Below are 24,929 nucleotides of genomic sequence, written 5' to 3' on the forward strand. Positions count from 1 at the left end.
GCATTGTATGTTTATTTTTTAATATAGAAATTTGTTATCGACTGTACTCACTTCACAACTTGGTTAGTAGAATAAAGGATTGGAAGTTTAATTCGAAGGAGACCGTGGCGAATGTGATAGTGATCTGAGATTGTTTTCCATTCATAAGATAAATACTTAGAATTCTATGTGAATAAACGTAAGTTGAGAGAGATATATGACAATGGAGGGGTGAAAATTTTTAAATCGTTAGGTTAGTGTTGGGGATAGTGTGAAATTTTATCAATATTTGTTTTTTTTTATGATTCAGGTTCTTTATTTTGAAGAACGGTGGAATTATGAGGAAGAAATTAAGAAAAAAATATTATTTGGCAAAAATACGAGTACACGTTATGTTAACAACATAAGTATTACAATGATATTGATATTCAATCTCCCGAAATCTACTAAAAGTGGATTTAAATGAAATTTGGCACTCAGTTATAACCTGTAGAAGCACAAACTTGCGCAGATGTTTCATATTCTTCATGTAAAGAGTCTATCGCTTTCTCAAAAAATCGGTATCGCATCGATGACCCGTATTGGTTTGCTGATGTCCATAAGCCGCAGTGTTTGCTTACCATCAGGCAACCCGCTCACTTGCCCACAACGCTATCCCACTAATATTATAAAGGCGAAAGTTTGTTAGTATGTTTGTTACTTCTACACGCTCAAACGGCTGGGCAAAGTTTTGTGGAATTTGGTATTGAGTTACCTACCTATACCTTGAATTAACATATGATACTTTTATCCTGAAAGTACACGATTCACGGAGTATTTAATCTGAAAGTTCTGATAATCAATGGCGCTTTGTAAAATAGATGGGGCATAAAATATAAGTATTTTTTAAATAATTTCAACGAATGATAAACTGCGGGTAACATCTAGTAAAAATATATACAACCTGACAGTTGTGTTGATCCAAATCACACCACCCGTCGTACAATTAAGACATTAACAGGTGTATGTGTGGTTGTGTAACGAATTCTCCAAAACAAACGGAGCGTAATGCTAGTTTCGCCATTGACTGGACAGTTTGCCTTGCGGTAACTGAAGTTGAGGATATGGAAGGTTACAGGAAATACGCAGTTTTGTGCGGAATTTTGATAAAAATGTAATACATTTTACTTGATTATTAATTACGTCATTGATTTGGTGTAAACAAGGATAACAACTCAACATCCATTATCCTCAAGATAAATATCGGTATATGAAAGACTACCTGCGCCCCGGGACTTCGCTCCCGTGGGAGTTTCGAATGAAAAATACCCTATGAAATTTAGTACAAGTTTCATAACAATCAGTAGGTTTTGTGTGAAAGAGAGAACATACACACATGCACACATCTTCACAAACTTTCGCATTTATTATATTAGTACGATGTAAAGTAAATTATAAGCATTTGATTAGACAGTGTACGAAGTTCCGGGTAAAAACTAGATTTCCAAACGAATATTTCATTGGGAATTACTTTAAGTGACGTTTTAATTAATTTCACGGTAAAACTGAAAATAATATATGACAGAAAGTGTATATCTGGACTGTTGCGGTTACTATGTATTGTAAGGCTGCACCTATTACTTTATATATGGCTGCAAACATAGTGTTTTGTACCTAAGCTTTAGTACTAGGCTTTTATACATAAGTAATTTTATATTTAACCAAATAAACGAACACCAAAATCATGTAGTGTTGCCAAGACCATTTGGCCCACAATATCTAAGAGTTATCAGATTTCATGTTTTCATTTTAACTTTTTGATGACGTATGTCCCACTGCTGGGCAAAGGTCTCCCATCTATCTCTGTCCAAGGCAAAGCCTGGCCATGCTTGACCTGCATTATGGTCATTTGAGGGTTGAAAAAAAGTTGCCTATATTTCAAAGGGTGTCTTTTGGTACACGCATATCAAATTACATAAATATCTGGATTTACCGATAAACCTCTGGGTTTTAGGCATGAAAGCGGAAAAGATAGACAGACAGACTTTCGCAATAATAATATTAGTATGGATCACTCGAATATACAATCAAAGAAGTGTTAATAAACAAATCCAAATTGCATGTCGATTGCCGATATATAGCGGAGTCTCTAATTAATGAGTGTCAAGATGATAGACGGCGTAAAAGCATTCGTTTAGTAAAAAAAAACATTTTCAAGTGCGTGTTGAATAAGAAAAATGCACAGATACTTTGCTTTAGATTTATCGTTAAAAAGTAACGAGTTAATTTTGAAAAAAGTGCGATTGTATTGTTAGGTCTAGCCGGCTAAAGCTAATTGTAGCCGCACTTCGGAGTTTATCCGTAACGTACATCTAAAGGGTGTCTCTCAGAGCGTTTCGACTGTTGAGGCCGCGCTGTCATAACGATCCGTCAATTTAGTTGAGGTCCTTCCTCATTAGAAATTCATTAGATCATTAGAAAAAATTATATATTCATAGTAAAATTAATATTACCACAGGTACAGATTAATTACTTTAAAGTCGGATAGTAAAACTAATTCTTTGTTAAATTTTTTAAATTTTAATGACAATTACACCTAATTATCGTCGTGGGTATTTTCGGCTAAACCTAGATTTTACTTTTAACATCTCGGCTCGAATGGCATAATGTAGGCATAAGATTGGATTAATTGAAATAAATGATGTGTTATTTAAATGTGTCATGAACGCTAATGTCTAAATATCATGCGTGTGATTTGTGACTAATTTTGACACTTCGTTAAAAACTAATTTTGACATAGATTTTTTTTTCTTAATTTTGACTTTGATTTTAATTTTTTCCTTTAAAAACTAAGTTTAAACAAATTTTGACATTTTTGGTCATACTAGTTGATTTTAAAAAAATCTATCACATGTATAGGTCAGAACTTTACATAGTAAATTATAAAGCATTTATTAACTAATATTCAATGACACGCTATATTATGTTGATAATATTTTCTAAAACCGCTACCGGGCCCGCTCCGCTCGTCACCCAGCCTCAGCCGGTTGAGAAGTAGAGCTGCGTATGCTATTCAGTCATAATATTGCACCAGGTCGTTCGAGATGTGCGCGCGCGCATCGACGCGCAGTGTAGTGGACGGTCGCCTTAAGTGATTCAGTTTCTTGTGGGTTTTATTGTGATTTAGTGTTATCATAGCCTTATTTATCTGTAATTAGGGTACGGTTCATTAAAAAAGTAAAAATGGAACCCTTATAGGACCACAGGGTTGTTTGTCTGTCAAGACCATTTTTCTCAAGAACGTGTAAAGGTATCAAGACGAAATTTGTATCAAATATACGGGCATAAATTCTTTTTTACGTGTGAGAAATTGATTTATTTATAGTCAATCGTATCAATAGATATGGGCATTTATATCACATATTATGTTGCGATTTCACACGGGAATCAAAAATATAAACTTTATGTTGACCTAGAATCATGAAATTTAGCAAAAAGTATGAGATTACAATACAAATGAAAGGAAAAATCCAAAAACCGTATATATTTAAGCACATAACAAAAAAAAAAGCGAAGTTTGTGCGCGAGTCCTACTCGAACTAGACCTTTTTTTTTTACAATAAGACCAAGATCTTGGGTTTTATCTGAGACTAGTTCTTAGAATATAAATTTAGATATATTCAATTATATTATAGAGTAAATTGATGCAGCCATAGTTACCTAAATTTGACCTAATTCGGATTTTATAAATTACGCCTATTTTTATTCTTTGAAGAATTGTAAAATTCTTTTTAGTAATGCTTACTACGCTTTTTAGTACTACGAAAGGGAAATGCAACTAGAAAATTTATAATAGTCGTTACGGGTTAATATTATCAGTTATTCATTATGTTTCATGAGATTTCTTGTATTGATTTTTATGAAAATAATCCTCGATTATTCGAAGGAAATAATCTTTCATAAATACGAAGATTTTATAATAGATAAGTAATTTCGCATGTTACCATTTTCTTTGTGAGTAAACAAAATAATATGGGCATATAATGTGATAATATATGTATACATACATGTAATTGCTCGTGACTGTACATATAGATGAAACCAATCAATCAAGTGACCCAACCTCGACACAGACATACAAAGCCTATTGTTATTATTTATAATAATTCACGGTTCATACAATTTGGGATCATCACATATTGTTCTTTGGTGCCATAATAACGTATTGAATTTTAAACTGTGACGGTTATCGCGGTTACCAGCGCCCTGGGCGAAATGTGTACGGTGCCCCCTAACTGTAATCATTTTTTTACGCATAAAGTAGGTACATACATTGAGACTAACATCTTTTCTTGTACGACTTTTGTCTAAACGTACTAAATACAAAAAAAAATCTTTTTTAAGTTTTAATGTCGTTTGTATAAAACTCTATGTTCTATTCCGCTACATAGCGCTACTGTACTGTCTCGTGTTGCTTGACTATTACATAGAGTTAAGATGTGTAGAATCGCTAATTAGGTTGTATTTTTTTTTATATGAAAAAAGAAAACTACGAATTACGAAAAGTCGTAGAATAAATGTTGCTTGTTTTGATTTACCCAAGTAGTCTTTAGGAGGTTTTGCGCTTGATACCAGTAATCCTATATCATACAATAATGCGTATCCCGCGGCTTCATATTGTGTGCTAGTAAATCAAATTGTTTGTCCGATCAGCCAGATATGGTATGCCAGTTAGTGCAGCTATGCAAATTACACATGGCAGTAGGTGACACATGCCGCTAACGGCATGTAAGGGTTCCATCTATTAGGATATGTATGTCCGTCTTAAAAAAGCTAATTTACGGTAAATATTTTTAATAAGTTCAATGTGAATTCAGTCTGAAGTAAATAATTATTATTATCACAAAAAATACTCTATGTGTTATTCCAGGTTATATTCTAATTGTGTACCAAATTTCATAACAATCCATTAAATCAGTCCTGTAGATTTCTCGAAAGATTAACAAACGTACACACATACATCCTCACAAGCTTTCGTATTTATAATATGGTGGGATAATAAACAAAATCGCTGCTGGATACGCCTGCGCTCTCTTGTGTCTTGCCAATCTGTAATGCACAGTTAATGTGTGTGCGCGACGCAGCGCCCCTATATATCCAGTACCCTGGGCGTTTATCCAAGCGTGCTCTATCCTAACACCGCTACTGATTTCAAACTTGACCCACTTTCGTTACATCACAATAACTTCATTTTTTAATTGTGGGGTTATCTAGATGTTACAATAAGAGGATATGCGGCAAATAATGTGGTTATTTTGTTAAATTTATGTTCTAGAAATATTCTAGGTCAAGTTGATAACATTATAAGAAAGTCAACTCCATTGTTCTACGGAAGCGTGCCCAGAAGGCTGGCAGAAAATCAACTTATCAGAATCCCGCCTTAGAATAGAACCACTTCATAACCTGAATGTTGACGAAGTCGTACAAGCGACTAGGGGACACACAGCCTTGGCAGCTAATAGGTAACAATAACATTCCCAAAGATATCAGGCAGTCGGTCGTAAAATCACAGCCAAATCTTCACTTTTGGATTAGGCTTCATCAGAATATAACCTCAAAAATGAAAAAATGTGAAATTTCATTGTCAATTTAAAGGCGAGGCCACGCGTGCTCTCTCTCACCGCTCGACTTCCCACCAACTATTTATCAGGCTATTTATCTACAGGCAACTATCAGTCGGATTATCCGTCCGTCTGTATAAAAATGCAGCATTAGGAGAGAGATTTGGAAAACTTGCTTTTGTTTTCTCTCTACACACTAATTAGGTTTGCTTTGTCGCACTTGTATAGATTTTTTTTTAATAAACATCTAGACTTTTTGATTATGTTATCTTGTTTCTAAGTTTCTAATGTAGGAAAAATAAAGAGTTCTACTTTCTTATTTTAGCGTGTTCCTGGTTGTATTAAAGGCTGTGACGCCTGAAGCTAAAGAGTGGAAAAACATAACCTTTAAATTTTATACATGTCTCTGTTTTTGTTGAGTATAAGTAAGTTAGTGGACAGCCACCACATTTAAAGGTTATATTCTATTATATTATATTGTTTATGGTTATCTCATAGAGTGACATTGTTGTTGTGAAAAATGGTTTAAATTTGTAAGACGTTAAAATGTAGCTGATAGAAATAAAAGAGAAATAAAATGATTTAATATAAAGGAACTTTAATTAATTGAGGCATTCAGATCTACAAAGCCAATAGCACGCTTCCACTGCGTCAGATGCGTACGGTATAGTATGTAATAAATTTATTTGAATTTTAGAAAAATTACACAAGATGTCGGCAAACAAAGAATGTAATATTTTAAAATATAATGTGGTGCAATTTTCCGGAGAATCTTTTAACACGTGGGCCTTCCGAATCAAAAGTATTTTACGTGAAAATAACTGTATTGAAGCGATAGAAAATGAGGAGTTTTATAAAAAAGAAACAGCTACACAAAAAAATCTAGAGGCACGAGCCCAAGCTCTAATAATAGCAGCTGTAGCGGATAGCCATTTAGAATATGTAAGAAAAGATTCGGCCTACCAAATGTTTAGAAATTTAGAACAAAATTTTAAAGAAAAAAGTACAAGAAGTAAACTATTTTTACGAAGACAATTAAATGAAATTAAATATATAGAAACAGAGCCTTTAAAACATCATTTTACAAAAATACAAGAAATTTGTACTTCATTAAAAGAGGCAGGAGGAGGAATTTCGGAAGAAGAACAGGTAAATTATATATTATTGTCGATGCCAAAATCATATGAGCCAATAGTAACAGCTTTAGAAACGATTGGAGATTTGAAAATAAATATGGTAATGGATAGATTATTAGGAGAAGAAGAGAAGAGAAAGAATTCGTCACAGGAGAATGAGAATAGACAGAGTGCTTTTAATTGCGGAAAAAGAGGAGTAAGAGGTAATTTTGCAGGAAGAGGTAATTATAATAATAGAGGAAGTTATGATAATCGAGGATATGTTCGAGGAAATTACAATAGTAGAGGAAATTATAACAGTCAAGGAAGATATGACGGTCAAGGAAATTATAACAGTCAAGGAAGTTTTAATGGTCAAGGAAGATTTAATGGTCGTGGAAGATTCAATTGTCGAGGAAGATTTAACGGTCGAGGAAGAGAACAAAGAAATTCATATTATATGTATGGTAATAGTAGTAATCAAGATAATGTTGCATTTTTCGGAAGATCTGAAGATTCTGATGACTGGGTAGAATTTATTGTAGATTCTGGATGCTCAGATCATTTAGTTAATAATAAAATTTACTTTTCTCAGTATATAGATTTAAAACAACCAAAATTGATTTCAGCTGCCAAAAATGGTATCTCTCTCCAAGCGGTAGGTATAGGTAACATAGAAACTCAATGTTATGTTGGAAAAAAGTCAACTACATGTACAATTAAAAATGTTTTTTATGTGCCTGATTTAAGAAAAAATTTATTGTCAGTGTCAAAAATGGAGTCAAGTAATTTGTCTGTCACTTTTGAAAGAGGTAAAGTTCGAGTTTACGATTCTTCTAAGTTTTTAATTATGATTGGGAACTCTGACAATTCTCTATATAAAATTTGTATGGAATTCAGTAAGAAAAATTGTAATAACTGTTTTTTATCTAATTCGGATAGTTTGTTATGGCATAGGCGTTTTGGTCATTTAGGCATGAATAATTTAAATGTTTTAACTAAAAATAATATGGTTGACGGATTAAGTGACTTAAAAAATTTAAACCTCGAAAATATGTTATGTGAGACTTGTGTGTTAGGGAAAATGACTAGATTACCATTTAATAAGATAGGTTACAGAGCTAAAAGACCACTTGAGCTAGTGCACACAGATGTTTGTGGTCCTATTACTCCAATTAGTAGAGAAGGTTATAGATATTTTATCACGTTTATTGACGATTACACTCATTTTGTTATGGTTTACCTTATGAAACAGAAAAGTGAAGCTTTTGAAATATTTAGAGAGTACTATTATTATGCTACGAAACATTTTAACTGTGACTTATTAAAATTGAGATCTGACAATGGTAGAGAATACGTAACTAGAGAATTTTATAATTTTTGTAGAAATAACGGAATTCAAGTTCAGTACACGGTGCCATATAATCCTGAAATGAATGGAGTGGCGGAAAGAATGAATAGAACGTTGGTGGAAAAAACTAGGACACTTTTATTAGATTCGCAATTGAATAAAGAATTTTGGGCGGATGCTATTTTGTGTTCTGCATATGTAACTAATAGAAGCCCAACAAAAGGGAAAGATTGTACACCAAGTGAATTATGGGAAGGAAGAAAACCAAACGTGATTAATATGAGAGTTTTCGGAAGTGTTGCTTATAATCATGTGCCATCTCAATTAAGACATAAACTTGATAACTGTGGAAAAAGAATGATAATGATAGGTTATGCTAGAAACGGTTATAGACTTTACGATGAAGATACTAAAAAAGTGGTGATAGGAAGAAATGTAATTTTTGATGAAAAAGAACGAAAAGAAAGACAGAATAATGTAGAACTAGAGTGCGGAGAGGTAAAAGAAGAAGATGTTAACAAAGAAAATAATAATGAAGAAAATGATAATGAAGAATTTTATGAAGCGGAAGATACATTAGAAAAAGATGATAATTCGAAGAAAATTTCTGAAAAAGAACAAATTGTAAGGGAGAAAAGAATAATTAGAAAACCCAAGTGGCAACAAGATTATGTTACTGATTTTGAAGGAAATGAAAATGAAGTAATGTATGCTTTAATGACTGGACAAATAGAAGATACGCCACATACATTTGAGGAAATAGATAAGAGAGAAGATAGTGAGTTATGGAGAAATGCAGTTAAGGAAGAGTTTAATGTTCTTGAAGATAGTGGAACATGGAGGAAAGTAGAAAGAAAGAGAGATATGAAACTTTTAGATACTAAATGGGTATTTACAAAGGAAAAAGTAGGTGATGCAGAGATATGTAAAGCGCGACTTGTTGTTTTGGGATATCAACAAACAGGACATATGGATAATTTATATTCACCTGTATTGAAGATGCAAACATTAAGAACATTATTAGCAGTTGCTGCAAAGAAAGATTTTAAGATTAAACAAATGGATGTAAAAGGAGCTTTTCTTTATGGTCGAATTGATGAAGAAGTTTATTTAAAAATACCTAAAGGATATTATATTGGAAAAGAAGACAATTACGTTTTCAAATTAGAAAAATCACTTTATGGTTTAAGAAAATCTCCGAAATATTGGTATGAGAGATTTACTGAAGCAATGTTGGATTATGGCTTTCAACGTTCTGAAAATGATTATTGTTTATACATGAAAGATAATGTTTATGTTTTATTATACGTTGACGATCTTTTAATTTTCGCGAAGCAGGAGACAGAGATAGAAAAAGTAAAGACGTTTTTGACTACACAATTTAGAATGAAAGATCTAAGTAATACTGACATGACATATTTAGGAATTTCTATTAAGAGACTAGATGACTGTATTTTAGTTAATCAGACAAGATACTTAAAAAATATTCTTAAAATACATGGGATGAGTGATTGTAAAGGGATTGATACACCTATGGATGTAAATTTTAAATTTGAAGATGAAACTATTGATATGAATTATGAAGCTAAATGTAGATCTTTAATTGGTTCTTTGTTATATGTAACAGTGAATTCTAGGCCAGATTTAACGTTCTCTGTAAACTATTTAAGCAGATATCAATCTAAACCGAATTTGACTTTGTGGAAAGCTTTGAAAAGAATTTTGAGATATGTTAAACAAACTTTATATTATAATTTATGTTATAAGAATTGTAATAATATTTCATTAGTTGGTTTTGCTGATGCAGATTGGGGTAGAGACGTTGATAGGAAATCAACTACTGGTTATTTGTTTTTAATTTTTGGTAACACTGTTGTATGGAAATCTAAAAAACAATCTGTAGTAGCTTTAAGTACGACGGAAGCAGAATTGGTAGCACTTTGTGAAGCTTGTGTTGAGTCTTGTTTTGTTATTAAGATTTTAAATGATTTAAATATTGAAGTAAAGGATTTTAAAATTTTTGAAGATAATCAAAGCACTATCAAATCTGTTCAAACTTATGATCAAAGAAAACTGAAGCATTTAGAAATTAAATATAATTTTATAAAACAAAAGGTTGAGCAAGGTTTTGTTAAAGTTGAATATATAAGTACTAATAACCAATTAGCTGATATTTTTACTAAGCCTGTTAGTAAGTTTTGTTTAAAAGAATTTGTTGTTAAGTTAGGAATTTTAAATGTGATGTCTGAGGAAGAGTGTTGAGTATAAGTAAGTTAGTGGACAGCCACCACATTTAAAGGTTATATTCTATTATATTATATTGTTTATGGTTATCTCATAGAGTGACATTGTTGTTGTGAAAAATGGTTTAAATTTGTAAGACGTTAAAATGTAGCTGATAGAAATAAAAGAGAAATAAAATGATTTAATATAAAGGAACTTTAATTAATTGAGGCATTCAGATCTACAAAGCCAATAGTTTTTATGACCATGACCAGCCTGTCTGCCTCGTCAATCTTCTTTGTGAATGCTGATATGGACTGGTCCAATTCTATCTGGAACCTCACAATTTATTATATTAAAATAGTTGAAACTTTTTTCACACAGAACGTCATAAGCCGGCGCCTGCGCACGACGAACCTCAAAAATCAGTTTTTATATTTAAAACATAGTGACAACACAAAATTTTTAAAATTGTAATATATTTTTTTAAATAATATAAAAAATTAAAACAAAGTCTCTATACGTATATAATGATGTCTGGTCATTGTACTCGTACCAAATAATTACCTACATAAAAACCCCAACAATTTTCTTTATTCAGCTATTTACAAACAAACAAACAATAGAAAGATAATCTGGCTATGATAACACACATTCGAGTGTGGCGAAACTGATCGAGTGTGACAAGTGACAGAAGTGACATCCAAAATGGCGACGTGTCCGAGACCGAGGCCTGCTCGGTCCGCTTCAGCTAGACTGAAGTATTCTAAGACTGTCCCCGCTAGCTTCATCAGGTAATAAGTTCAATATTTTCACCTTAAACGAAGTCGAAAATTATTAAGGCTAAAACCTAGTGAAAAAGCTTAAAAAAAAACAAATTTTATAATTAATAAACAGTTAGGAAACAGTGAAAAAAAATTCTTTCTTAGATGGTTATAACATGGTCAGAAATACTACCCTATATATAGAAGTAGTTTGAAACAAATAGGGTAAGCTTTTGCCCAGCATTGGGACCTGACAGATCTTCCGTTTACAGGCGATCTAGTCAAAATATTATTTTTGAAAATTCTAGTACATTTTCTTTTACCCTTCCGCAACCATTCTGAATACATATATAAATCAACACTTTTTGCAAACATATCAGCAATTATGAAACTATATATTATTCAAATCGTAGTGCATTATGCACTTAATTACATTGTAATAAAAGACATTCAACTGGCCATTGGCTAGCGGTGGTTCCGTTCTGAAACGCATAATGCTTTTTATTTCTCTATACCGTGCGTTAGACTGCAAGGCGAAGAATACATATTTATTTAGCGGTAATAGCAGTTAATTTGCAATAAATTTGTGTGGGTTGTGATGTGTAGTTGATTGTACATTGCGTGTATTGATGAGTAATTTATTTCAAGTAATGACTGAAACAGTCCAGTTTAAATCACTCGATACAAGAGTCTTCGATTCGAAAGTTTATATGTTCGGCACTCAATACTGGCAAACATGGCTGAATAAGAATAGAATAAGTACTGAACGAATTCAACTGATAAAATTTGTGGTGTGTTTTCATCAAATTAAATAAATATAAATAAATATATCAGGACAAATCACACAGATTGAGCTAGCCCCAAAGTAAGTTCGAGACTTGTGTTATGGGATACTAACTCAACGATACTATATTTTATAACAAATACATATATAGATAAACATCCAAGACCCGGGCCAATCAGAAAAAGATCATTTTCCATCATGACCCGACCGGGGATCGAACCCGGGACCTCTCGGTTCAGAGGGAAGCACTTTACCACTTCGCCACCGAGGTCGTCGGTATTATATGTAAGTGTCCTCATTTTGCGCGTTAGGTTTCATACGCGGCTGTCTGTGACTCTTGGAAGCTACAAAAATCAAGTTTGGGCTGTGCTATTACGACCGCCCGCTGCCTAATAACAACCCTCTTACTGAATACCTATCAGCCTATCAGCTGTTATAGCATTATATGTTTTAGCTTCGTACGATCCATGGGATTCCCATATTCTTCCATATTCTCGGGCGGCTGAACACACACAGCTAATTCCATAGCTCCTACGCACGCTACGAATTCGATAAATGTGACAGCTTCTGAGATTGCATGGATTTTTATGGATGTTTGTCCTAAACTAATATAAATAATAAATGCGAAAGTAAGTTTGTTTGATAACTCTTCTCGCTTTATCTATTCAACCAATCTTCTTGAAATTTCTATACATGTAGTTTGGAGTATGGAGAAGGACATAGGGTACCTTTCATTCAAAAATTACTGTTGCCGTGGGAAATTTACGCGGGCGAAGCCGCGGGAAAAAGCTAATTACTTTATAATGTAAAAACTTTCACAAAAAAGATTGTAGGTTTAGCATAAGTTTTTGTGTGTCATCGACAAATTGTATGAAAATTGAAAAGGGCTTCTATTGATTTAATTCGTCATCAGTCGATAATATGATTCGTGTAGCAAATAATTTTCTACCATTTCTCGAACCATCTGTCGTTTCAACGAAGAAGAATAAGAAATAATACAATGAATGTTGTCAAAAACACATAAGATAATAATGAATATTACTATAACAAATGCAGGTAACTAGACCCCATTCTAAACAATGGTCCTGCATATCGAAATTGTATTGTGTTATTTTGTAAACAGAAATGATAAACAAGCTGTTGTGTGTGTCAAAATATTTTAGCTGAGCCGAGACTTTGATCATCAATAGCCTAATCCGATCTTTTTCCCGGTTTCTTCCTCAGCCATAAAGGAGCATGTATTATCTGATGTTTTATTATTTTTTTATTTTGCACAAAATTTAAACGCGCTCTGTTGTCTGTTTTTTTTTTAAATTTGCGATGTCGCTCGTTTACCTTCGGTACATTGCACATTGCACATAGTCCGACACGCACTTGACCAGCTACCTCTCTCTCTCTCTCTCTCATCTCTGTATGTTCCCGGGTTCGTTTGGGGCTGTGACGCCCCGAAGCCCGGCCAGCGTAAGAAATAATCTTGAAATTTTGAAAATACAAAATGTTCAAAATAATTTTTTTCACAAAACGTATACAGGAGATGTTCATTACAGAAAGAAAAGAACACCCTGTTTAGCTATTTATAGTAGTATGCAAAGTCTTATGTTAGTACATATAAAATACAAGTCAAAAAGTAATTTAAAATAAATTTTGTTAAATTAGAATTGCAATGTTGACTAAAATAAATTTTGAAGATTGCCGCTTGCCGCTTGCCGTCAACCCTCCTTGGGCAGGCAGTGGTCTTTTCCAGGGCGGAACCACACGCCACTTGACCAGTTATCCTGATTTATTAATCGTGTGGTCATATCTGGTCATTGTGCCATTGTTAATCATTATGTATGCGAAATGTTTGACATAATAATCCAAATACTTGTAAAATGAAAGTAGATTGTAAATTGTATGTACACATACAGTAATCAACGACGTCTAACAACAAATTATGTGGTCAATAACCAGTTCTGAAATAAAATGGAATGATTTATTTGCATGAAATCTAACGATTGGCATTCAAACTATTGGAATATTTATTATCTTATGTGTTTTTGATAAAATTAATTTTATTTTTGTTCTATTTAATTGAATCGACAAATCGTTCAAGAAAAAGCGGAAAATTAATAATTTGTTTCACGAACTATATCGACTAATGACATATTAGAAAGATAAAAAAGTTAGGAAAAAAAGTTAACCCCAAATATGCACCTCCCGGGTGCATATTTGGGGTTAACTTTTTTAACCCGTGAAGATGGGAAATATTTTAAAATATTAAAAAAACAGTCATGTGCTAGTCGTACTCTCGCTCGAAGGGTCCCGTACCTTTATCTATAAAAAAGCAAAAAAATACACGTTAGTTGTGTAGAAGCTACTTTAAATATTTATTTAACTAGCTGCGTCCCGGGGCTTCGCTTCCGTGCGAATTACACTATTCCAGGTTTATTCTAGCCGTGTACTAAATTTCATAACAATCCGTCCAGTAGATTTTGCGTGAAGGAGTGACAAACATACAAACACACACACTTCCTCACAAACTTTCGCATTTATGATATTAATAGGATACTGTTTTGACATAGATCATCAGTGAAAATTTCATCTAACTATCGCGGTTCATGTGACAGACGGACAGACAGATTGATAGACAGCGGAGTCTTAGTAATTAGGGTCCGGTTTTACTTTACGGAACTCTAAAAACAATCAAGGTCACGTACGCCGATCGAATAAATAATATCAATGAGGAGAGATCGCACACAATGAAGTTTTTCCGTCTGTTCACAACATTTCTCTAATACTTGTGGAGCAAAAACGAACGATTGATCCATGTGATGGGAAAAACTTAATAAAAAACATTTATTTCCCGAATGTGGAGTCGCTGTTGAATGCATTCAAGGTCTATGTTAAATGCAATTTGTGAATCTGTTAATTATACTATCTATGCATTTGCAATTATGTCTACTATTTACGCAGATACATATTGTTAATTATGAATCTTATACTTTACTGTAAAACTAGTGATAAGAAAAGAAAAATCCTCTACGTACAAGCATATTTTTTATTTAAAGGAGGTTCCAGCATAATAATTATTTTATGAGTAACTTTCTGTGTCTCGGGGCTTCGCTCCCGTGGGAATTTCGGGATAAAAAGTGTCCCATTTGTTATTTCAGGTTATATTCTACCCGTGTACCAAATTTCATAACAAACTGTCCTGTCCTGGTTTTGCGTGAAAGAGTAACAAAAATACACACATACATACATCCTCGCAAACTTTCGCATATATAATATTAGTATGATACGTACAGTTAATACCAATACCAATTATTCATAAAATAGTTGCCGCACTTTACGAACAGCGGCGAATATAAATAATAATAAAATAATAAACATATAGGGACAAATCACACAGATTGAGCTAGCCCCAAAGTAAGTTCGAGACTTGTGTTATGAGATACTAACTCAACGATACTATATTCTATAACATATACATATATAGATAAACATCCAAGACCCAGGTCAATCTGAAAAAGATCATTTTCCATGTTGACCTGACCGGGGATCGAACCCGGGACCTCCAGTGTAGCAGTCCGGCGTGATGACCATTAGGCCACGGAGGTCGCCTATGTCGTATATGAACTGGATATGAGTAGTTTGGTGTGCGGTTCACTGTACATTATAGATCAGGTTCAAAATTCCTCGGCTAGGCAAGAAAGCGAAAGTGTTGCACCCAAACGGCTGTGTCATGTGCCGTAGCTCCATGACTGCTGAGTGTAATGGAGACTGTTTGCCGTAAGTTATAAGATAATAACCGTGTTTTTCCATCTATTGAGTCGCAACTGAATTGCATTTTGTTGTACCTGAACCTAAATATTTTTTAATTATATAACCTATTACTTATATAGGTATTATTTTGTCTTATATCTGTAATTATTGCAAGACGTTGTCACGTCAATAGTTCCGTCGCTATTACGGCAACTTTTGTTATCATATGTACATATCATATCATTTAACAAATCGAGGACTTTTTCTGAAATTTTGCTTTTTTATTAATATTTAATTGCGTCATGCATGTGTCTAGAAATGATGGGATAGCTAAGTAAAAATCGCCCCGCTTCGACCTTGTACCATACACTAGACTAGTGATTTGCAGTGTTACAAAACCACGACAAAATGATTGAAAACAAAATCCATTTAAATCACCTTTGGTTGATTGATTTCAAGTTCCGATTATTTTTTATTTAAATTAGGAACGAGTTATTTAAATTTTTTATATTCATTGCCTTTTAGACTAAATGACTACTCTCAAATATTTAAATAGATTTGTGAATGTTACATTATTATTATGATAAGTAAAATAAAATCGTAATGGTTCGTAAAAGTTGAGAACTATTTATAAATTCATTTATACATTTTCGACGTAAATTAAGTACATTTGTTTATTTAGAATGAATTTTAATGGATGGCTTATTTTTTTATAATAATAATAATAATTTGAATTAAATTTGTGATTAAGTACAATTATTAATTGTTTTTCTTAAACATTCCGTATATAAAAGCTAATTGCAAATATATCCACAACACTATCACTTTCAATACCTATTTGATAAATAACTTTCAAAATTAAATATATACGAGATCAATAAACTTTGTAATACACGATCGAGTCATTAAACCGTCCATATTTATGAGAAAACGTACAGACAGACAAAAGAGCACTTTCGCTATTTTCTTGTGGAAATCGTGTGGTAAAGCCTTAAGCTCGCCAGTGAGACGTTGTCGCGAGTCGCGGGCGCATGTCACGAACGTGACAAACTTTAGATTTGAATATCAATGCCCAAATTCCGTTTTAAAAAAATAAAATGTGAACTCTTTGGTGCATCGTGAAAATAGCGTTCCGTTTTCGAATTTAACATTTTTCGCGGTCGAGTTCTGATTTTGAATTAGATTTTTGATTGTCAAATTAATTTTATTGTGTTTACAGCCAGTGTTAAAATGAGAACAAACGTAATTTACGTAATAGACAATGTTGAGAACATTTAAGTGGTTCAATGGGCAAGGGAATCGTTGAAAAGCAACAATAAAGCTACGGAAATGACGCTCAACACACACCCATCATACAGCCGGGTCACCAGCAAGTTCTTCGGAAAGAAGAATAAAAAGAACAAGAAATATCACAAGATGAAGGCTGGCACGTATGCGGGGAGGGAACGGTAATATTGAAGAAATTTTGGATAAAAAAAACATCGAATATCAGTATTATTCTTAGTGTAGAGCGTTATTTGAACTTTGTATATGTACTCGTATTCCCACGAGAGCGAAACCCCGAGACGCAACTAGTAATTGCGATGAAGGCGAATTTAACTTATTTTTGAGTCAATAAATTTGGGCTACTACAAAAAAATATATACACACATTTTAGTATCTTGAATTCTTTCTTAATAATAGTACCTAATTTTGGCGGCATTTGCGCCAGAATGGTGACAAAAAATACAAGTCTCTCATTCGATCTTCTGTTAAAAATTCTGTGTGTATGTAAAGAGATAATGTCGCCAGCCTTTTGGGTACTCTACCGCATGAAGATAGCGATTTGTTAGGTTTAATAAAAAAAATAATTTCATAAGTTTTAAATGAGTACCTAGTAAATAATTAACATGAGTGAGGTGAAAAAAAAATTATAAATTGACAGCTTTCGATTCAGTTATGTAAATGACATAACAGACCGACACAGATATGTCTACCATAATATATTATATACAAATCACGTAACAGTTATATGGTCAAAGTCACCTTACCTAATGTTAGTGACCCTCAAGTGAAACGCGGAGAAAAGTGAAATTCTATCGATAGTTTCTTACTCTATGGCACATGATAATCAAACGAATGGAAGTCGTAAGATGAAAGGCATAGGTCATAAATTGGATAAGCACTGGTTTCATTGGATTATTATTACTTGTAAAACATGATCGTATCGTAAAAAATATTATTTGTTGCTTGTTCCTATTTATATATTTCTACATCTATACACCATAATTTTTTAATTATGCCAAAAAATTAAATGGGGCTATTAGTATCTATTACTGATAATATTATGTGCATAGTCAAAACATAAAAATCGAAATCCAAAATTTTTCCAAAACAATCTATATATATATTTGGTTATAATACTTAAAGTGTGCCACCTGACTACGCTTCATAGTAAAGCAAATTGCACGTGAGAGCGAGAACACGATATACTATGAATTGGAGTAATTGAAGTTTCAAATACTAAATTTTTTTGGCATAATTATAAGTTTGCAAACAAATCATTCTTCCTGTAAGTTCTGTAGTTCTAACACTACACCAATAAAGTGGAAACATTCGTCGCAGTTTGGAATATTCGGCATACATTACCAGTTTTACACTACGGTAAATAAAAGCTCTCATACAACCTATGTACGGAATGTACAATCATTTGAGTCGACATCTGTCTGAGTTCAGAAAAAAAAGATAGTTAAATTTATATTTAAAAAACTGTAAGCCCTTCTGGCATGATAGGGACCTGTTTGAATGACTTTCGGCATTTCTTCTCAGCAGTGGTCGTTCCGAAATGCTAGTATTTTGTAGCTTTGGTATATATTATTTAATTTAGAATATGACGTGAAAAAATGCCTGTGAACGCCTAATTTCTGAATAAATTATTTGATTTTAATAGTACATAAGTGATTCAGTAAAAAAAATATGATTAGTGAATCACATAAACTGCCCGGTGAAATCGAATGTTCAACAGTATACAGACTGCCCCATTTGCAATTGTAATGTATCTTTGTGTGGCCCTTGCTTTGCTTCCTCTGTTTCGCAATTCTTTGTTTGCTGCGTAAATGTTTCACTTATTTAATAATTAAGCAAATTACTTAATTATGTGATTCCAAATTCATAATAAAAATGTACGGGTAAAAATCAGATTTTATATTGAACTAATTTTTTTTGATGTATTATGCTGCACTGCACTACAGTGGCGTCGAACTGTTTACCAAATCTTGGTCGAAATATTTGGACAGAAAAATGGCCTGGGTTCACTTCAGAATATAAGATATTTTAGGTTTTGTGGTTATAATAAATAAAATATATATATGGACAAATCACACAGCTTGAGCTAGGCCCAAAGTATGTTCGAGATACATATATAGATAAACATCCAAGACCCGGGTCGATCAGAAAAAGATCATTTTCCATCATGACCCGACCGGGCATCGAACCCGGGACCTCACGGTCTTGCCTCTGAGCTGTGACCAATTTACCACTGCGCCACCAAGGTCGTGAATTATAGATTAAGTAGATTATTTAGGCTTAGCAGTCATAAATCATAACGCGACAGAACAAATAGGAAGAGCTCCAAAAGCAGCTGTTATATAACCGTTATAACACTAAAGAATCCGTTAATGACTGTATCTATTTTGGTAATAGTTGCCAAACCGACATTGCAACGTGGGACCGTTTCTGATTGTCTTGAAGATCGACCATTTTAATAGCTACACAATGAGGTGTCAGAAGATGATACTTGTACTACTTAATTATATAAAAATATACAACCGACCAAGTGCGAGTCAGACTCGCGGCAAAATTGTTTAATTTATATATTATATACGTTTGTTTTAGCCCCCATAAATTAGTAATTTTATTCTCTTGTTCAATCTATGCTATTATTATAAACAGGTAAGCGTTTGTGAGTTTGAATGTTTGAGGCGGGTAATCTCCGAAACTACCGAACCAATTTAAAAAAATATTTCACCATTAGAAAATTATATTATCCAAGATTGCTATAGGCTATATTTTATCTCAAAATTCCCACGGGAGCGAAGCCTCGGGCAACATCTAGTCTTTTATATAGCGGCAACATATGCGCATCAAATGAACATCTGTGACTATTTCAACTATCTAACTATCACGGTTCATGAGATATGGCTTGGACTCATACGGGCATACAGACAGACGAACGGAAAGTGGAGTCATAGTAATAGGGTTCCGTTTTAGCCTTTGGGTACGGAACCCTAGTAAAAAGTTTAATTTCGAACCCATTGCGACGAAATTTCGCGGTTTTGAAGCGAATTTAAACTGTGTATGGTTTTAATTTTCTCCTTCAAGTCGACTATGGGATAAAAAGCCTTGTCAACTGATATGCACCATCACCATTCCCAAAGAGGGTAAAGTCTGGCAGGCTGGTGGTCGCAATATCTGGACTGCACTAGTATCTTCATCAAAAAGAAAGGGATCTCTTTAATCATAAACCAAGGAATCTAACTCTTAACATCTCAGATTTATGGCCGAAATTTAACTTCGAAAGAGGTCCATTAAGTCTTGGCACTTATCTGTTTTTGTTATAAGATGAAGTGATAATAATGCAATTATTTGCTGTAAATCATGCAATGCAATGTAAATACCAGTCATTGTGTGCTAGATTAGCTGGATGTTGTAAAAATAAAGTGAATGAATTTGTAACAGATGTACTCTTCATAATTAAGTAAGTAAGTAATGTAATACTCACAGCTACATTAAGATTAATCAACCAATGATTAATCTTAATGTAGCTGAGACTATTACATTACTTAATTATGAAGAACATATCATGTTTCAACATCAGTGTTATTTGGGACAATATTAAAAATATGATTGTTTATTTATCAAGCAGGTACATATTGTTGTAATATTTTGCATTCAACTTGTCAAGTGTATGTCGGGACAGGCGCAATTACTGCCACGGTGGGTTTCAGGCTTTTACCTGCAGTTCCACACGCGGTAGCAATCTTTGTCATTAACTATAACAATTTCATTAAAATCTGCCTCACCTTTCACGAGAACAAAGGTTAATTTACTTGCTATAAAGTTTTTGTTCGTACTTAAGCGATCGAACAGTTTTATGCTAATCGGCATCTACTTACCATTTTATAACCCATTTTATAATACATTTTAACAAGTTTCAAGGGATTCAATTGTTTAATTTGTACGACAGAGGTATATTATGAACCATTTTCAATAAACCTTTGATTAATAATTCGTGTGATTGAACTCCTAAAATTACCATTATCTTACCATCAAGTTTACTCTAAAACATTGGGGCGGTCTCGTACAGTTTTCAACCACTTATCAAGTCCAATACCACACTGATACTTCTATCCGTAGACCTAACTGATTTTTTCTTCCATAGTGCCAACACAGCAATGGACAATGACGTCACGCCGGTCTATCTGGCCGCGCAAGAGGGACACCTGGCCGTCCTCAAATACCTGGTGCTGGAGGCTGGAGGTAGACTGGATGCGAGAGCCAGAGATGGCATGCTGCCTATACACGCTGCTGCTCAGACTGGCTGTTTGGACTGCGTGAAGTGGATGGTGAGTGGGACTTCTTCCGGTAGTTTCTCAGTCGTTGAATATCAGAGTCCAGGGTCCTCTTTGTATCATCATAGTATGGTAGTATTGCTGTGTCGTTAAGCACCTGGTGCTGTAAGCTGGAGGTGGACTGGACACGAATCGACGACAGTCTGACTCAGACTCAGATTGGTTGCATGGAATGAATGAAGTGTATGGTGAGTGGAACGTCTTCGAAACAATTCGTATCAAATATGGGGTAGTTTTGTTGAAATAGATATAGAGAAGGAATATATGTGTCCCAACGACAATTAAGGATTGATCATACATATATGATAACACACTTATTATCGTCTCTAAAATTTGCTTTAAAATGTTCCCTGCAACCTTTTCTCCAATGATCTCAACCAATAAAACTGCATGTAATAAAACTGCTGTTGCTAGAAGCTGTGTTTTAAAAAGAGTGTAACACATAACACACAAAGAAAGAGCTTAAGCAAGATTATCTAACAAGTTAGTGCAACAATTAATTAAACATTACTCCTAGAAATGCTGACAAAAACAATACAATTCCAGTAATTACAGCGCGGAGACATGAAAATGATTCCAAATGATAATGATCAACTAATAATACAGCACAAAGAAGTACCTAAGCTATAAGAAAATGTAACAATCGATCAGTTACGTAACAGTGCGGAGAAAATCACAGTTCGATAACTTAGGAAGGAAATATATGTTCCGTGCGTTATTAAAATCGTGATTTCATTTGTTTCCGTGATGTAATGGCAGTTGATAGAGTTATTGCGATTGATATATTCTGTGAATTAGAAAATATATCATCAGTTAATTATGTTTCTTGGGTATTCATGAAGGTTCGTTTTGCAGCAACATATGTTGAGTCAGTTAATGTTTACCCTATCTAGTAATGGTTGATCTTTGTCTATCCACCCAAAAGTTGGCTGGAAAGGATTGCATTGGCGATAGACCCCTCTCTGCGCATTTACGTTTGAATACCTAATTTTATTATATGTTTCTTCTGTAAATACTGATAATGAGTTCATTGATCTATTTATCCTCTGCCATCATCGGACTGAAATAAATATTTTGAATTTGAATGTACCAAATAATGTTGGTGTGTCATTATTTTCTAGATCGTGGAGCGCGCCGTCGACCCCAATGCACGTGACGGCGACGGGGCCACTCCACTCCACTTTGCGGCGTCCCGTGGACACCTCAGCACTGTCCGCTGGCTGCTCAGACACGGAGCTAGGCTGCACCTGGACCGGCATGGCAAGAGCCCTATCAATGATGCCGCTGAGAATCATCATTTGGAGGTCAGAGAACGTTCCTTACTGATACTGTGTTTAGACGACCTCGGTGTCGCAGTGGTAAAGTGCTTGCCTCTGACCCCGGTCGGGTCATGATGGAAAATGATCTTTTTCTGATCTTGGATGTTTATCTATATATGAATATGTTATAAAATATAGTATCGTTGAGATAGTATCCCATAAAACAAGTCTAGAACTTACTTTGGGGTTAGCACAATCTGTGTGATTTGTCCTAATATATTTATTTATTTACTGTATATCCTGCTACTAAGACTGGAAGCTAAGCCGCATCTAGGCCGACATGGTAAAACTTCTTCAATCATGGAGTTGAATACTATAATTTTGAGGTGAGAGGATGTTTATTCCTTAGTGGAGTTAGATTGAACTCCATTTTGCGGAGTCTCATGGTCGTTTCAGCATCGTCAGCTGGCTGCATCAGCACTAACATGTTAAGACTCTATCATTGACTGAGTTGATAACCATAATTTGGATGTGAAAGAATGTTCCTTACTTAGACTTAGACTGAATTCCATGTTGCGGCGTTCCTTGGACACCTCAGCACCAGTCCGTTAGCAGCTCAGACACGGAGCGAGACTGTATCTGGACCAGCATGACAATAGCCTGATGATATATTTTCTAAGTCCTTTCTTACACTAAACCTCATTTGCTGTGTCTCGTAAATGTAAAGAAAAAAAGATAACTATAAGCAATTTATCAAGTGATATTCATCTTATTTTGTTACGGAAAATATCATTACTCACTGATGAATATTTTATGCTCAATGCTATGTTTATAATTTAAGGGTAACGATGTATGACATGCAAGCATTTAACTTCTATCCACAAGATCTTAATTCTTTATCTGTTTTCTAAACAAAAGCCCATTTGTATTCTGCTACATTAATATTCTAATTTTCACTTATATCGTTAACGATTAGTGGATATTGTCATGGAATTTCTAAAAAATCATAATAGTTATCCCATTTTGGAGATTTTTATTTATTAATTTATTAATTTATGTACATAACATAACAATTTAATAATAATAGGAAACTAAGTATAAGGGCACTATTTATTTCTATAGAAATTAATCCAGCAGACCCGCAAAAGAAATAAGGATAAGAGAGGTAGTTGCGTGTACAGTCCACAGCACATCAGCCTACCCAAATTCATTGCAAACTCGCCGCTAATATCGCGCCATAGAGGTTGATGCAGGATAACTTGATGTGCTATTGACTGTACACAATTGGAGATCAATACGATACGGTAAACCTTTAGGTTATATAACTGATAAAAAATAATATAAACTTATTAAAAATATATATTTTTATCATACTTATAAAATGTTTGTTAAAATTGTCATTGTGTATATATCTACAGATAAATATGCATGCATATTAGTGCAGATTAGTATAAGTAGATTTTACAATTGCATGTCAACTAGCCAAAAGAGCACAAGAAATATGATCTACCTCCATAAAGTTACAGTGAATTTGCATTTATATGTTTAAAACAATAAAAATTTTATTATGTGTCAACTAGGAAACAATTACATCGTGAACAATGCTTCAAAACACACATAATTGATATAGTTTCCACCTGTCGCTGCCATAATTACGGCATCGCTTTCTACCTTGTCTGTGGTCCGGCTAATCGCGGAATAGACAATAGAGCAAAGCTCACGTTTGGAAAGTATCAGTTTTCACTGGTCACACTCTGCTAGGTGCCTTTGGTATGATATGAATTTAGATCATCATTTTAATTAGCATTGCGAATATGGTATTGCCATTTTGGCTAATTTATTAATTAGAAGTATGATAGTTTTCACACCGTAGCGTAGGGAGTGGCGCGAAAAAAATGGGAGACATTTTCCCAGAAGTGGGATGATGTAGGTTGAAAATGAAATCAAAATCAAATCATTTATTCAGAAATTAGGCCTTCACAGGCACTTTTTCGCGTCATATTCTAAATTAAATGATGTTTACCAAAGCTACAAACTACTAGCATTTCGGAACGACCACTGCTGAGAAGAAATGCCGAAAGAAACTCATTCAAACAGTGTTGGTCCCTATTATGCCAGAAGGGCTTACCATTTTTTAAATATAAATTTATGTATAATTTTTTATCAGTAATATAACATGTAAGTACACAATAAAGTACATGGTCAAAAGGTATACTGAAACATATTATGATTGTGATCAAGTGCTGATGAAAGGAAAATATATATATATATATATATATATATATATATATATATATATATATATAATTAACCAAACAAAAAAAACTTTTAATAAAAGATCGAGCTGACCAGTTCCCCCGGCAGCACCCGTTCACGAGTAGACGCGTGAGTCAGCCATCGCGAAGCTCAACCACAATAGAGGGAACCTCCCGACTCGATCCACAATGAAGATTAATTTATTAAATCCATAACAAAGTCAAGAAATTAGTCCAGCGATACCTTAC

At 33.8% G+C, this 24,929-nt stretch overlaps 1 protein-coding gene across 12 annotated transcripts in view; it reads left to right on the forward strand.

The window, feature by feature from the left end:
- Window positions 1–24,929, forward strand: part of f (forked) — a 108,633-nt gene that overhangs the window by 53,464 nt on the left and 30,240 nt on the right. For 9 of the 12 annotated variants that reach the window (XM_053755203.1, XM_053755209.2, XM_053755207.2 and 6 more), the window contains exons 3-4: window positions 20,977–21,160; window positions 22,288–22,470. In XM_053755203.1, the coding sequence (XP_053611178.1) occupies window positions 20,977–21,160; window positions 22,288–22,470 (367 nt within the window). Of the gene's footprint in view, window positions 1–3,033; window positions 3,125–10,869; window positions 11,063–16,589; window positions 17,006–20,976; window positions 21,161–22,287; window positions 22,471–24,929 lie in introns of those variants that run through there. The other 3 variants (XM_053755208.1, XM_053755206.1, XM_053755210.2) reach the window with 3 other exon arrangements.

This window comes from Plodia interpunctella, chromosome 14 (genome assembly GCF_027563975.2).
Source record: "Plodia interpunctella isolate USDA-ARS_2022_Savannah chromosome 14, ilPloInte3.2, whole genome shotgun sequence".
Lineage (NCBI taxonomy): Eukaryota > Metazoa > Arthropoda > Insecta > Lepidoptera > Pyralidae > Plodia > Plodia interpunctella.